The sequence below is a fragment of the Mustela lutreola genome, chromosome 2, assembly GCF_030435805.1.
Source record: "Mustela lutreola isolate mMusLut2 chromosome 2, mMusLut2.pri, whole genome shotgun sequence".
NCBI classification, from domain to species: Eukaryota; Metazoa; Chordata; class Mammalia; order Carnivora; family Mustelidae; genus Mustela; species Mustela lutreola.
This window is the reverse complement of record NC_081291.1, coordinates 183,384,664-183,399,185: the sequence shown is the minus strand read 5'-3', so window position 1 is coordinate 183,399,185 and position 14,522 is coordinate 183,384,664. Positions and strand designations below refer to the sequence as shown.

General features: G+C 38.5%; 1 protein-coding gene across 2 annotated transcripts in view; it reads left to right on the top strand.

Annotated features, from left to right (window-relative positions):
* Positions 1-14,522, top strand: part of EPHA3 (EPH receptor A3) — a 365,925-nt gene that overhangs the window by 231,033 nt on the left and 120,370 nt on the right. For both annotated transcript variants that reach the window (XM_059164417.1, XM_059164416.1), the window contains exons 4-5: positions 2,387-2,542; positions 3,250-3,585. In XM_059164417.1, the coding sequence (XP_059020400.1) occupies positions 2,387-2,542; positions 3,250-3,585 (492 nt within the window). The remainder of the gene's footprint in view (positions 1-2,386; positions 2,543-3,249; positions 3,586-14,522) is intronic.

Below are 14,522 nucleotides of genomic sequence, written 5' to 3'. Positions count from 1 at the left end.
GTGAATACCTTTATGCTAAATGTTGCAGAAGCCATAAAAAACTCCAATAAAAACATGCAGATAAGCTTTCCAGCAACCAAAAAACAAAGTAGACGCAAACACTGCAACTCTACCTTTTAAAGACTCAGTATTGCCCTCTTGCAAATTTAAAAGCGCTCAATGAGCTAAACTGAAACCAGAAGTTAAGTGTTTATACTTTACATCATTTTCCCCTGAGGCAATATGACATGAGATATGAGTGGTGGCTTCTTACCTGTGCTCAAGAACAATGTTCAAAAGTTTATAATCCTAATCCGTGTTTGGTTAGGGCAATAGAATTTATCTGTGTGGTTCTCAATGCGGCACTGAAATTTATTTGATTTAGATAATTCGAATGCAGCCATTCTTGATAGAAACTAGAAAACAGCAAGACTAGATTAACAAATGCTGTCATCTTTAGTTATTGTAATCATGGGTCTTAACAGTAGATTTCCCTTGGCAGTGTATTTTTTAAGAAACATTCAGTAGGAAGACCCACTGTTATGGAAATAATGTGTTACCTTTCAAAACGCATTTAATGACTATGAAAGTTAACATTTGTCCGCACAGGTTTACTTGCATGCAAATAACCTGTTATTCACAATATGAAACTGATGTAGGAAAATTCTGAGATTCAGTGATAAAGGCAATCTATAGGGTATATTCTCTATCTAAGTTGTTTAAGTCATCAAATCTCAATGTAGCATCGACATTGAGTTTTAGAGATTTAAGAAATCATTAACTTCCAAAGATAATCTGGAGGAAATTTAAAAACTTTAGAGCCTGAATTGAATCCTCAAAACAATGTCAAGAGACTTTTTGCAGGATTTTCGTGGTGATGTCAGTTCTCAATTTAACTTTGGTACTGGATCACATGAAACATTATAGCATTTTGAATTTAATATACAGATTAAGCAAAACTAATATAGTAGAGGCATATTTCTGTTAAAACAGTAAATATATGAAGAATGTTAAATGGGCAGCTGAAATCAATACTTCATCACGATTAATTGGACTTAAAGAAATGTCATTCAGAGATGTCTAGAAAAAAAGATGACACTTACTTATAAAGCTTTACCCTGGGTGCCTGGGTGGCTCAGTTTTTTAAACCACTGCCTTTGGCTCTGTTCATGATCCTGGAGTCCCACATCGGGCTCTCAGCTGTGCGGGGAGTCTGCTTCTCCCTCTGACCTTCTCCCCTCTCATGCTCTCTTTTACTCTCTCTCTCTGTCAAATAAATAAATAAAATCTTTTAAAAAAATTAATCAAAAAAGAAAAAAAGCTTTAATTTTGGAGAATCTGGGTAGTTCGGTTGGTTAAGCAGCCCACTCTTAACTTCAGCTCAGGTCATGATCTTGGTGTCTCTCACTAAAATAAATAAATATATTTTTAAAGATTTTATTTATTTAAGAGAGAGAGAACAGGAGCACGAGAAGGGGCAAAAGGGGAGGAGCAGAGGGGGAAGAGGACTCCCCGCTGAGCAGAGTAGGGAGCCCTTCCTGGCTCTATTCCAGGACCCCAGGATCATGACTTGAACCAAAGACAGATGCTTAACCAACTGAGCCACCCAGGTGCCCCTAAAATAAATAAATCTTTAAAACAAAACAAAACAAAAAAAGCAAACTTGACCTAGTAACAATTCACAAGTAGATCAGTTTAAATAGAAATTATACCTCTTATGTATTTGAGATATAGACAAGGAACTATACTGAAATAGAAATTACACCTCACTATGTTTTTGAGATTCAAACAAGGAAATACATTAAAATCTCAGTTTAAGCCATTGCTATAGAAGTTAAGGAACAACACTGTCAAGGCAGGGAAAAAAAAAAAAAATACTGCTCCTGGAAACCACGCATCAAGAATCTTAAAATAACGAAGCCATGATTTCTTCCTTCAGTTGCTTACAATTTGTGGAGATAGAGTTGTACACACAGAAACCCATAAAACCCGAGCGAGTATGTAGTGCAGGGCTAACTGCAGTACAGAAAGTGTACACATTGCATCATGTTTTAAAAGGGAATGGCTACATGATGACATGGCTTTGCTGTATTTTCTCCACAAATAGTTCAATGCCAAGGAAAGCTGTGAAAACATGAGCTGGAAATTTCCTCACACTCTAGTGCCAAAATAATCTAAATCTTCGGGGTTTTTCTCCCCTTAACATTTGGTGTAAATTCAAATGTATATGTGGAGAAACGACACTGGGCCACATTATTTGCTTCTGTAAGTTCTTGGTGGGGGGCGGTGGGGTGGATTTTTATTCATAATGAATGCATACCCTAACATTCGGAAATCTGTTTTACATACTTTCAAAAATACATTTTCAAAATTATCTCAGAATTTAAAAGAGCCGTTTTGTTTGTAGCTTGCCGACCAGGTTTCTACAAGGCTGCGGATGGTAATATGAAATGTGCCAAGTGCCCACCCCACAGTTCTACTCAGGAAGATGGTTCAGTGAACTGCAGGTGTGAGAATAATTACTTCCGAGCAGACAAAGACCCTCCATCCATGGCTTGTACCCGTGAGTAGTTTTGCTGCAACCCATGCCTCCATGTTTGTTTTATTTTATTTTTAATTCTTGTTATGGCGCTTTTTAAATTTTTTATTTTTATTTATTTATCTTTAAGCATTTGGCCCATTTCCTTCTGTTATCCATGTGCAAGTTGAAAGCTTTCTCTGCTTCACTCTCCATGCTTGGCTCACCACAAATGCAACATTTATCACGCAAAATGAATTAGTTTTTAAAGCACTTCCTGCAACAGGACCCCCAGAAAGAAGGAGAATTTTCTTTATCTTGGTTTAGATCTTGTATTACATTTGACAGACTAGGGGAGGTTATAGTCATGGGATTTGTGTTTTTACATTTCTATTCCCTCTTGTTATGTGTTGGTCATAGGTCACAGGGAAAAAGGACTAAGATTTATAAAACTAATAGTAAAGTTTTCATAACTATTCACGAGGGCATTGAATTTAGTAGTACATTCCCTTGTTGGACTATGTGAATGCATCTTCAACTTGAATCAAAACTCCCCCGTTCATGGCTTAGGGAGGACAGTGCTCTTGAATCCATGTGTCTATAATCTCATGGATCCTCTAAGGATGAATTAAAAGTATATAATAGAGACAAGATGGTTATTTACCTCTTTCAGTTCCATTGTAAATTATCTATTTCCCTTGTAGTAGAAAACAGAAGTGAGGCTCATTAATCTTTGTTGAACTACTTTGCAGGACCTCCATCTGCACCAAGAAATGTTATCTCTAATATAAACGAGACCTCGGTCATCCTGGACTGGAGTTGGCCCCTTGACACAGGAGGCCGGAAAGATGTTACCTTCAACATCATATGTAAAAAATGTGGGTGGAATATAAAACAGTGTGAGCCATGCAGCCCAAATGTCCGCTTCCTCCCTCGACAGTTTGGACTCACCAACACCACGGTGACAGTGACAGATCTCCTGGCACATACTAACTACACCTTTGAGATCGATGCCATTAACGGGGTGTCAGAGCTGAGCTCACCACCAAGACAGGTCGCTGCAGTCAGCATCACGACCAACCAGGCTGGTGAGTACATGCTGGAGTCTTCCTACTCCTGCCGTCTCTGAGCCAAGTAATGGTTTTGACAGAGGGAGTGGAAAAAAGGTTGAGAAAACAATTTTTTAGAAAGACCCCCAGAATGTATTTTTCTCTCACATTTAGACAGTTATGCTACATTGAATAACTCAATTTAATTCTTTAAGTTGGAATGATCAAATTTTTTAGATAATTTTAAACTGGTTTAATCCATTGCTTTTCAATAGGGAATCTTTAAATAATTGGAACACTGGAGATGGTACTGGTGGGCCTCCTTGACACATTTTGATATTCCAAAGAACTTAACAGACATTGAAACGTAGCTTGCAAAAGGTTATGCAGAATACTTAAAACTAGAAATACCTTTATCTATGTTATAATTATATCATATTTTTATATCACTATTCAACTATTTTATGCTCCTCAGTAGCTCTGAGTGTTATTTGCTGAGATTATTCTCTGATTAATAAAAAAAGAAAAATCCATTTTATTTGATAGATATAATTTGTACTTAAAATTCAAAGGAACTTGTAGAGAAGCATAGTGAAAAGAGGTCTTAGTGAAGAAGAGTTGAAATGACTGATCTAAAAATTTGCAAATATAAATTACTTTTTTATTTTTCACCGACAATCTTTTTCCAGTTGGAACAAAATGCTACGTTGCCAGGTTGTAAGACAATGACCTTTAGTAGGAAATGGAAAAATTAAACAATAAGCATACTTCTCAGCTTTCTTTGTCTTTACATCCACAACGTTTCTGTTCCTTTTACTATTAGTAAATCATGTTCTTTCAATCACCCCTTTAATCTTCTCTGTGTTTTCTCCTTCTCTGATAATTCTTGACTATGGCTTTTGTGTTTTTGTTTTGTTTTTTAAGCAGTGAGGAGTCCAAAATTATTTATGGGATTTCAGTTGTGATTCTCTCAAACATATGGGAAGGTCATACTTGACAAAGTCTACACATGTGACACACCCATGGTGTCCCTTTGAGATAAGGTGATCACAGTGTTTCCATTATTGATAACTGTGATGAATGAGAAATAAACCATTTTCTTTTGTAGGCAGCAAAGCCTGTGCAAAGTTAAGCTGATGCTCATTGTATAAAATTGTTGCTCTAAGATACTATAATTAGGGATACTACCTTCCAAGCAGCTTAAGACAGAAATACCATTGATTGTTTATATGGAAATAAATAATGGAGCCAAAAGGGGAGAAAAGGAAGAGACAGAATGTGGCCTGAGAATGCTTCAACTAGAACTACAGATTCTTGGGTCTGCTCCCAGGTGGGTTCACCTTGGAGCTGGAAGTCAGGATGGAGAGTCAACTTTGCCTCTTACCTGCATGTGGCTTGAATTTGGAAGCCCTTCTGCTGTCTCATGGGACTCTCCTTTTGCTCTGAGGATAGCAGGAGGTGTACTGGATGGCGTTGGCGAAGGTAAAGAGAGCTGATTAAATTCTCTCTTTGGCTGGGAAAGGTCTTAGAGCAGCAGCCAAAAAACTAACTAAAAGACAACTCTTTTGTTTCACTTGGCTGGCTCAGGAAGATTAGTTAAATCACCAAAGTTGCACAGTTAAGAGCTGTCACCCAGGGCTAATATTCCATAAATATGCATCAGAATGGGTCTGCTCATGGTTAAAATTTTGCACCACTTCTGTACTAGTTCAAAGTAGTTCTAACTACTTCTGCAGGGGAGTTACACAAATAGCTCTGTATTGGTTCATTTCTCAGGTGCCCTGGGTAGCCTGCTAAACGCAGTGTCTCAGCTCTTCTTGTCCTCTCCCATAATTTGGCAACCAAAGGATAAATGCTGGCATAGGGTGGGGAGGTAGGGGGAGGTCTTTGCAGTCCTGCACTGGAACTCCTCCTTCTTGAGGGGACCTTGTCCCTGCTATGTGATTAATAGGTATTTTGATTATTATCCCTGGCAGAGTCCATGTGCAGACGTCTCCCTATCTGATTCCACACCCCTCTTTTGTTCCTACTTTGCTTCTGCTCGCTTATGCTGATGGAACTCTTATACTTTTATATTCTCTCTTGGTGATAAGTAAACTTTATTTGTGGAAAAGCCATGACTTTTAAATGAAGTGTACTGTGTCATTATTTTAATCTGGTTTACTGAATCTGTACTTTTCCCCACCGGAATCTAGGTCCCAGACCAAACAACATATGTTTTGCTTCACTTCAGTTAACGGCATTTAAACTTCATAACTAATAGTATTTAAAAATTTGTAACTTAGGTTTACTTAACTGTCTTCTATGAGCGAAAGAGATGAGTAATTCTGTTGCTATATATTGCATGATTACAGCTTCTCATATTCGGTGAACACAGGGATTTTAAGAAATTATAATTATGTGGCACATGGCTTTCCCAAATCCTACATTTCATGCTGATTTACTACCTTGTTTAAAATAGGAGCATCAATCTGTGTTATAATTATCTCCCAAGTCAAACAGCAACGTATGAAAACAAGCAAGAGCTCCTTATTTCCTATCTTATCATTGGCCTCTGGCTTTCTGACAATGCATTTATCAGGAAACTAATAGTTCCAGATATATACAGTGAATGAATCGAGGTAAGGGCAACCAAGAGCAGGCCAAGACATTAAAAAATAAATGGGGTTGATGCTTTGGCCCTCCCAGTTACAAATCACGAGGTAAGACAAATTTAACAGGGATGATATCAGTTACTCTCTCTAACCCCACTATCATTTTTGTAAAAAATTACAAATTTGTCTATACTATGCACCACTAAGCACTTTATATATTTATTTCAGGGTGTCTGTATCATTTCGTGTGCCTGGGGTGATAAAGGTCTTTGTTCTATCTTCAAATCCCCACAGTAAGATATATAACCAAGATTAGGAGCAATGCCATTTCTCCAGGGAGTGTTTCTTTGTTTTGCTTTATTTTTCTTCTTGTGAAGGTTAATGGACTGGTAGCCTTGATAAATGAACTCCTACCACTAGAAAGATACGGCTGTGACAGATATGATGCCATGGTGTTTAAATTCCTCCTAGGCTTTCTATCTTTGACAAGGATATAAAGGAAGAACGTGAATGTGTCCTGTTTAATTTAGTTTCTGAGATTGAGTTTGTTGATTTTTCGCTTGATTACATTGTGAAAGCCTTGCGATGACCACATGATAAGCCACCTTCTAAATTGTAGAGGATTATGTTGTAAATTCGGATATTTGTTCAATACTTTCACAAAGTATGCCAGTGAGATCAAAAGCATGGACTCTACATAAAGATTGTATCTATCCATGAATCTGGCAAACATGTTCAGAAAGAATTGCAGATTGTGAAAAAAAAAATCTGTAAAGTTATAACTTGGTGTAAGTTGTGACTTTTTGTTTTCTTCCCTGAATGAATGTATTTACTTCTCAGTTCTGGAAATAATCATTCCACTAGTGGACTGTCTCAGTTTATTCTTAACCTCCATCCTAGCAGCTGGCCACTTTTCACTATCCTATAGCATGTGATGATCTTAGGCTAAAATAGGGAGCACTAATAGAGACTTTAGGGCCTTTCAGTTCTGAGGTTCACCCACCCCCATTTTACATCTAGAAAAACTGAGATCCCAGAGGCCTTTTCAACATTTCATCAAGAGATCAAACTTTTTATTTATGTCTCCCAACTCCAATTCCATTCTTTTACCCTCAAATTCTTTCTGTCATCCTGTGACTCATGCCATGTGGCTACAAAAATAAATGCTTAGCCATGGAGACAGAGAGGGAGATTGTTGGAACATTTACTCTAACTTATGCCATCCCTAGTAAATTTGGTCCTTGCTTCTCAGTCGTCTGTCAAAGAGTTTCTTAGAGGGGTTCTGTGCTAGACCGTCCTTATCATCTCTACTCTTCAGCAAACCTAATCTCAACCTTCATGTTCTCCTTCTCCACAGATGAATTTCCCTTGGGGATACTGTGATTTATAATAAGAAATAATACATTTGGTCTTGGTCCCAGTTCAGGACATAATGCTCCTAAAACCCCTGGAATTTCTTAAGTGATGAGAGTAATAAAGGTATATTTGGTTATTCATAATAACCCCCTCCAACCAGGCCTGCATTTACGTTAATGAATCGGCTTTTGGAAAACCCCTAAGGATGGGGTCTGATTGCCAGAGGAACCAAACCCTATGATTAGAAGGTTGAAACTTTCAGGTCCCCTATTCCCACCCCCAACTCCAGGAATAGGGAGAGGGGCTAGAGATGGATTTCAATCACCAGGGGCCAATGATATAATCATTCTTGCCTATATAATTAAGCCTCTCTAAAAGCCCAGAAGTTGGGATTTAGAAAGGTCCTGGGTTGGTGAACACATACAGGTGCTGGTAGATGACATGCCTGGAAAGAAGGGGGAAGCTCTGTGCCTCTTCGGCTACACCTTGCCGTACACATCTCGCCCATCTGGCTGTTCCTGAGTTGTATCTTTTCATAAGAAGCTGGTAATCTAGTAAAAAAATGTTTCCTGGGGGTGCCTGGGTGGCTCAGTGGGTTAAAGCCTCTGCCTTCAGCTCAGGTCATGATCCCAGGGTCCTGGGATTGATCCCTGCATCGGGCTCTCTGCTCCACGGAAAGCCTGCTTCCTCCTCTCTCTCTGCCTGCCTCTCTGCCGACTTGTGATCTCTGTCTGTCAAATAAATAAATAAAATCTTTAAAAAAATATATTTCCTGCATTCCATGAGCTACTATAGCAAATTAGTGGGACCCAAGGAGATCTCTCTCTCTGATTGAGAGCTGGTGGGAGAGAATCACAGATACCAACCTGGACTTGAGATTAGCAGCTGAACGGAGGACAGGGAGACAGCCCTTAACCTGTGGGTCCAATGCTAATTCCAGGTAGATAGTATCAGAATTGAAGTCAGTTGTAGGAGACCCAGCTCATGGGTCAGAATTGCAAGGTGTGTGTTACACATTTAGTAACCAGAAGCGAAATGTTTTGTGAGTTGAGTGTTGAGATTAGAGGAGACACAGCAAAGTGTTTTGCCTCCTATTACATTGTCCTCACTTTCAAGACTGTAAAGGTTAAGAGGAAGAAGAACATACTACTCCCCCCACCTCAAACCTGCCTTCTTTAAGTCTAATTTCCTCACTTTGTACTTACTAACTTTCACCGATTCCAGAATTTTTATAGAATGTGCTCTCAAACAAATTTCCTTCTCCTCTAGCACCTTCAGCACGAGCGCTCCTGTCTCTTTTTCTTTGCCTTTTGGGCAATTGCTGAGGTTTTCCTTCACCTTAGAGGAAGTTACAAAGAATGAAATAACAGAAGCAGCAATAATAATATTGACATAAGTGTGTGATCTTCAAGATTTCATCCTATTTTTCCTCCTAATTTTCAGACTAAGATAATACACACACACACACACACACACACACACATTTTGTAGTGTAATCCTTACTTCTTTTGTTCTCTCATTCATACTAAGGTTTGATTTCTGCCCTCGTGTGATAGCAAGTCCTTCAATAATTTCCTATTTGTATCTTTATGTTAAAGTGTCAGGAAGAATATAGATTTCATGAGGCTGTGAATCTTCTCTGATGTTCGCATTTGTATTTCTCAGACATAGAACAATGCCTTCTAGCACCTTGTAATCACTCAAATGTTTACTGAATGAATGATTGTTTAGTGGAAATTTTCATCATTCAAAATTAAATATATTCTCCCTCAAACAACTTTCTTTCCTTATTTTTTTTTTCCTCTTTGCCAAGATAACCATCATTTCCCTAGTTCACCAGATCCTAATCTAACACTTGGAAGCATCTTTGGTTCATCTTTTACATATAAGAAGTTGTTCCATGCTACTGATTTTTCCTTTCAGTTGTTTTAGATCCTCACACTTTGTTCACCATTCTTAATGTCAATTTCTAAAATTCCTGGTTATAGGGGCACCTGGGTGGCTCAGTGGGTTAAACCTCTGCCTTCAGCTCAGGTCATGATCCCAGGGTCCTGGGATCGAGCCCCGCATCTGGATCTCTGCTCAGCTGGGAGCCTGCTTCCTTCTCTCTCTGCCTGCCTCTCTGCTTACTTGTGATCTCTCTCTGTCAAATAAATAAATAAAATCTTTAAAAATCAAATCAAATAAAATTATTGGTTATAGCATTCATAAGTAAATGATGTGATTAATTGTAATAGTCTGTAATAGATTCCAAGATAAAAAGTAGGAATTTAAATAAAAATATTTTACTTCTTAGCAACTTTTTTCCACTGAGATATGTGTAAAAAGTGTTAAGAGGTCAACAAATATGTTTGAATGCCTCTTTTACCTGCATGCCATATGTGCCCAAGATGTGCAGGAATTTGCAATCTAAGTACAGAATTAAAAACAATATATATGAGGGGGCGTCTAGGTGACTCAGTCAGTTAAACGTCTGCCTTTGGCTCAGGTCATGATCCTCGGGTCCTGGACATGAAGCCCACATCTGGCTCCCTGCTCAGCTCAGAGCCTGCTTCTCCCTCTGCCACCCATTCCCCTCCCCCCATGCCTGTGCTCGTTCATGTGCTTTCTGTCTAAAATAAATAAATAAAATCTTTTTAAAAAGCAATATATATGAAACAAACAAATATACATAAGACACTATGTAATTAAATTAGTTAGAAATTTTGGGGAAACCTTTGAAGAAGAATTAAATGTACTTTGAAAAATAGAAATAAAGCAGATAGACGTAAAAAGAAGTATATATATATCATATCACAATATTGGAGCTGAGTTTCCTGAAGGCTAGGCTGAAAGGAAGAAATTGGTCTTGTTTAAGGGGTAACAAGAACTCAGGTTGAATAGTCAAGGAAGACCAAGCAACCTGAATGTTGCATAATGGGATGTTGGATAGAGATAAACACTTTGAGTGGAAGAGTAACTTCATTCAATTTGTGTTTTAAGAAGAAGTATTGAAAAGAGCAGAAAATAAAGTCAATGAATAAAATTCTTGGCATTTGAGTGACTTAATTATAATGAAAGAATGAAATAAGTAACATCATTGGACTTATATGAGTATTAACATTATCTGTAATTATTATTTTCAAATCTAACATGGCATTTTTAAAACTTTTGAGCCATAAATCCAAACCCCCAAAAATAGTTTTTTGGGACTTGAACCTTTTTCTACTTGGATTCCTGGTTGCCAGATTGTTGACACTGAGTTACTACCATCAATCCTAGAATTTTTGGACTAACTACCCATAGTTTGACACTTAGGTAAATGCCATCCTGTTTCTCTGAATTTATGTTAGTTGAGAGAGATGTCTCTCCATTCTCTGGGTCCTAGTATTGCTCTACTATTTCCATTTTAAATATCTCCCCAATCTTGATTTTTTTTTTTTTGCTCCAAGTATGTATGCACATTTTTAATATTTTTTCCTAGTTCCATTTAAACTTACTTTTTCTCTATGAATGTTATCGTGACCCTGATTCTTACCTAGAGTGAATGGAACTTTCCCTCCTCTTTCAATTTATCTTACTAGAGTTCTGCATGTAGGTGTATAGTTTCTATCATAAGATGTGATTTGTCCATTAGTAGAAAAAGAAACAGGTATCTTTAATACATCTTAAATAAGCAATACATCCTTTTAAAAAATAAATATTGAATGTGTCTGTATATTTGAATTTTTATTTAATGACAAGAAAGAATAAATTAAGATTTTTGGATTTAAAAAAAAAAAATGAATCCGAGAACTATCAGGTCCTTTTGGCTAAGTTTAGAATATACTCTGATTTTTTACATTGATAAGACAATATTTCTAAATCTTCTATATTTCTGATTTTGAAATATGTTTACTCTATCTTCCTTGTTCTGCTGTAATTTAGGAACAGAATATATGGATATGATATTGGAACATCTCATGTCAAAGATAGCTGATCAGTCTTTAGCGTTTCTGAGAAAGCAAATGTTTCAGTACAAAGGTAGAAAAGGCACAAAGTTGCATCTGTTATTAAAATATGAGCACATATTGGTGTAGTCTTTATAGAAATATATGCTGTCACATAATGATGTAGACTGAAAGTAAAGTAGATACCAGAAGAATTTGCATTAATTCTTCCAGAACAGGGAGGAAGGTGTTTTGCAACATCAGTGAAGAGAGTTAGAATGATAAAGTGTGATGAAAATCAACCACAAAACAGTGAGGTAAGATTCCAGTAATGCACTATGATGAATCCTGCCCTCCTTATTCCACTAGTATGATTAACAAGCTCTGAAAATGGAAATCTCACCCTTTTATTTCTCTCAGGGAACACGTGAGGCCCAAATCAGGCTCAGAGATTATGAGTGAATATATATATTATAATTTTCCTGGTGCATTTTACTTGTGTGATCATTTAGCTTCTTTCTTTCTGATTTGAAATTGAGGCAGATACCTGTGCATCTAGGAACATCACTCTGGGGGATATGTCCTCGTGTGTCTGAAGCCTTCCACATCGTTTAACACATTAATGATGCCTTTCAGCCATCACGTCCTGGGATGGAGGCAGATTATAGATCAGCAGCAGGAGCTATAAGCTAAACAAAATCAGAACCATAGACTGTCCCCACAGTTATTCAGAACTTTTATGTGAACTTAAAGCAACAACTCTATGGAGAGAACAAGTAGATGAAGACGGAGGATTCCAGGATCCAAATTAAATTTCAACCTATCCCGGGGCGCCTGGGTGGCTCAGTGGGTTAAGCCGCTGCCTTCAGCTCAGGTCATGATCTCAGGGTCCTGGGATCGAGTCCCGCATCGGGCTCTCTGCTCGGCAGGGAGCCTGCTTCCCTCTCTCTCTCTGCCTGCCTCTCTGTCTACTTGTGACCTCTCTCTCTGTCAAATAAATAAATAAAATCTTTAAAAAAAAAATTTCATCCCATCTTCCTTTCTGATCCTTAGCATAACTACTCTCCATGGAGCAGAACGGTGCCTGGACTGTGCTTGTCTTTCTTGTTGGCTTCTCCTAAAGGATGTTCACAAGAGTAGACATATCAACAAGCAGCTGGAGGAGGAAATGCAGTGTTAACTAAAGCATATAAATTCTAAGAAAGAAATAGCCATTTAATGCTAACTTGTGCCATCTTCACTGCATCTTTCCAAGAGCAAAAAATGCTTCTTTGGTCTTCTATATCACTAATTCTTTCTTCTGCCTCATTTATCCTAGCAGTGAGAGCCTCCATTTTTGATTGCACCTCATTAATAGCTTTTTTGATTTCAACTTGGTTAGATTTTAGTTCTTTTATTTCTCCAGAAAGGGCTTTTATATCTCTCAAGAGGGTTTCTCTAATATCTTCCATGCCTTTTTCGAGCCCGGCTAGAACCTTGAGAATTGTCATTCTGAAGTCTAGATCTGACATATTACCAATGTCTGTATTGATTAGGTCCCTAGCCTTCGGTACTGCCTCTTGTTCTTTTTTTTGTGTTGAATTTTTCCGTCTTGTCATTTTGTCCAGAGAAGAGTATATGAGGGGGCAAGTAAAATACTAAAAGGGTGGCAACAACCCCAGGAAAATATGCTTTAACCAAATTAGAAGAGATCCCAAATCGTGAGGGGGGAGAAAGGGGATAAAAAGAGGTTCAAAAAGGAAGAAAGAAAAAAAAGAAAAAAGAAAAAAGAAAGAAAAAAAGAGAATTTAAAAAAAAAAAGAAAACACCTAAGAAAACTATAAAAAAGAAAAAATATATGTATTAGATAAACTAGTAAAAAATCGTTAAAAAAGAAAAAGGTAACAGTTAAAAAAAAAATTTTACCCGAAGGCGAGAAAAAAAAACAAAAAATGAAAAAGAAAAAAATTAAATTAACCGCAAGACTAAAAAAAATCACAGGGCAAAAGCCATGAGTTCCGTGCTTTGCTTTCTCGTCCTCTAGAATTCTGCTGGTCTCCTTGGTATTGAAACCGCACTCTTTGGTAGGTGAACTTGGTCTCAGATGGATTTCTTGTTGATCTTCTGGGGGAGGGGCCTGTTGTAGTGATTCTCAAGTGTCTTTGCCCCAGGCGGAATTGCACCGCCCTTACCCGGGGCCGGGGTGAGTAATCCACTTGGGTTTGCTTTCAGGAGCTTTTGTTCCCTAAGCGCTTTCTGTAGAGTTCGGGAGGACGGGAATACAAATGGCGGCCTCCTGGTCTCCGGCCTGGAGGAGCCAAGAGCCCAGGGCCACACTCCTCAGTGCACGCTCAGAGAACCGCGCCCAGTTACTCCCATCTGCCTGACCTCCAGCCGCGCTCCGAGCTCACCGAGCCTGCGATCGGTTCAAGGTCACCCCGAGCTGTGAGCTTACTGTCGGCTCTGTCTCTGTAGCCGGCTTTCCCGTTCCAATACCCTCAAGCTCTGCGACACTCAGACACCCCCGATCCTTCTGTGACCCTGCGGGACCTGAGGCCACGCTGACCCCGTGTGGGCTTTGCCTCGGGTAGCCTCTGGAGCGATGTCCCTCAGCGGAACAGAGGAAGGCAAGGGAAGCAAGGGCAAAAATGAACTATTGGGATTTCATCAAGATCAAAAGCTTTTGCACAGCAAAGGAAACAGTTCACAAAATCAAAAGACAACTGACAGAATGGGAGAAGATATTTGCAAACGACATATCAGATAAAGGACTAGTGTCCAGAATCTATAAAGAACTTAGCAAACTCAACACCCAAAGAACAAATAATCCAATCAAGAAATGGGCAGAGGACATGAACAGACATTTCTGCAAAGAAGACATCCAGATGGCCAACAGACACATGAAAAAGTGCTCCATATCACTCGGCATCAGGGAAATACAAATCAAAACCACAATGCGATATCACCTCACACCAGTCAGAATGGCTAAAATCAACAAGTCAGGAAATGACAGATGCTGGCGAGGATGCGGAGAAAGGGGAACCCACCTACACTGTTGGTGGGAATGCAAGCTGGTGCAACCTCTCTGGAAAACAGCATGGAGGTTCCTCAAAATGTTGAAAATAGAACTGCCCTATGA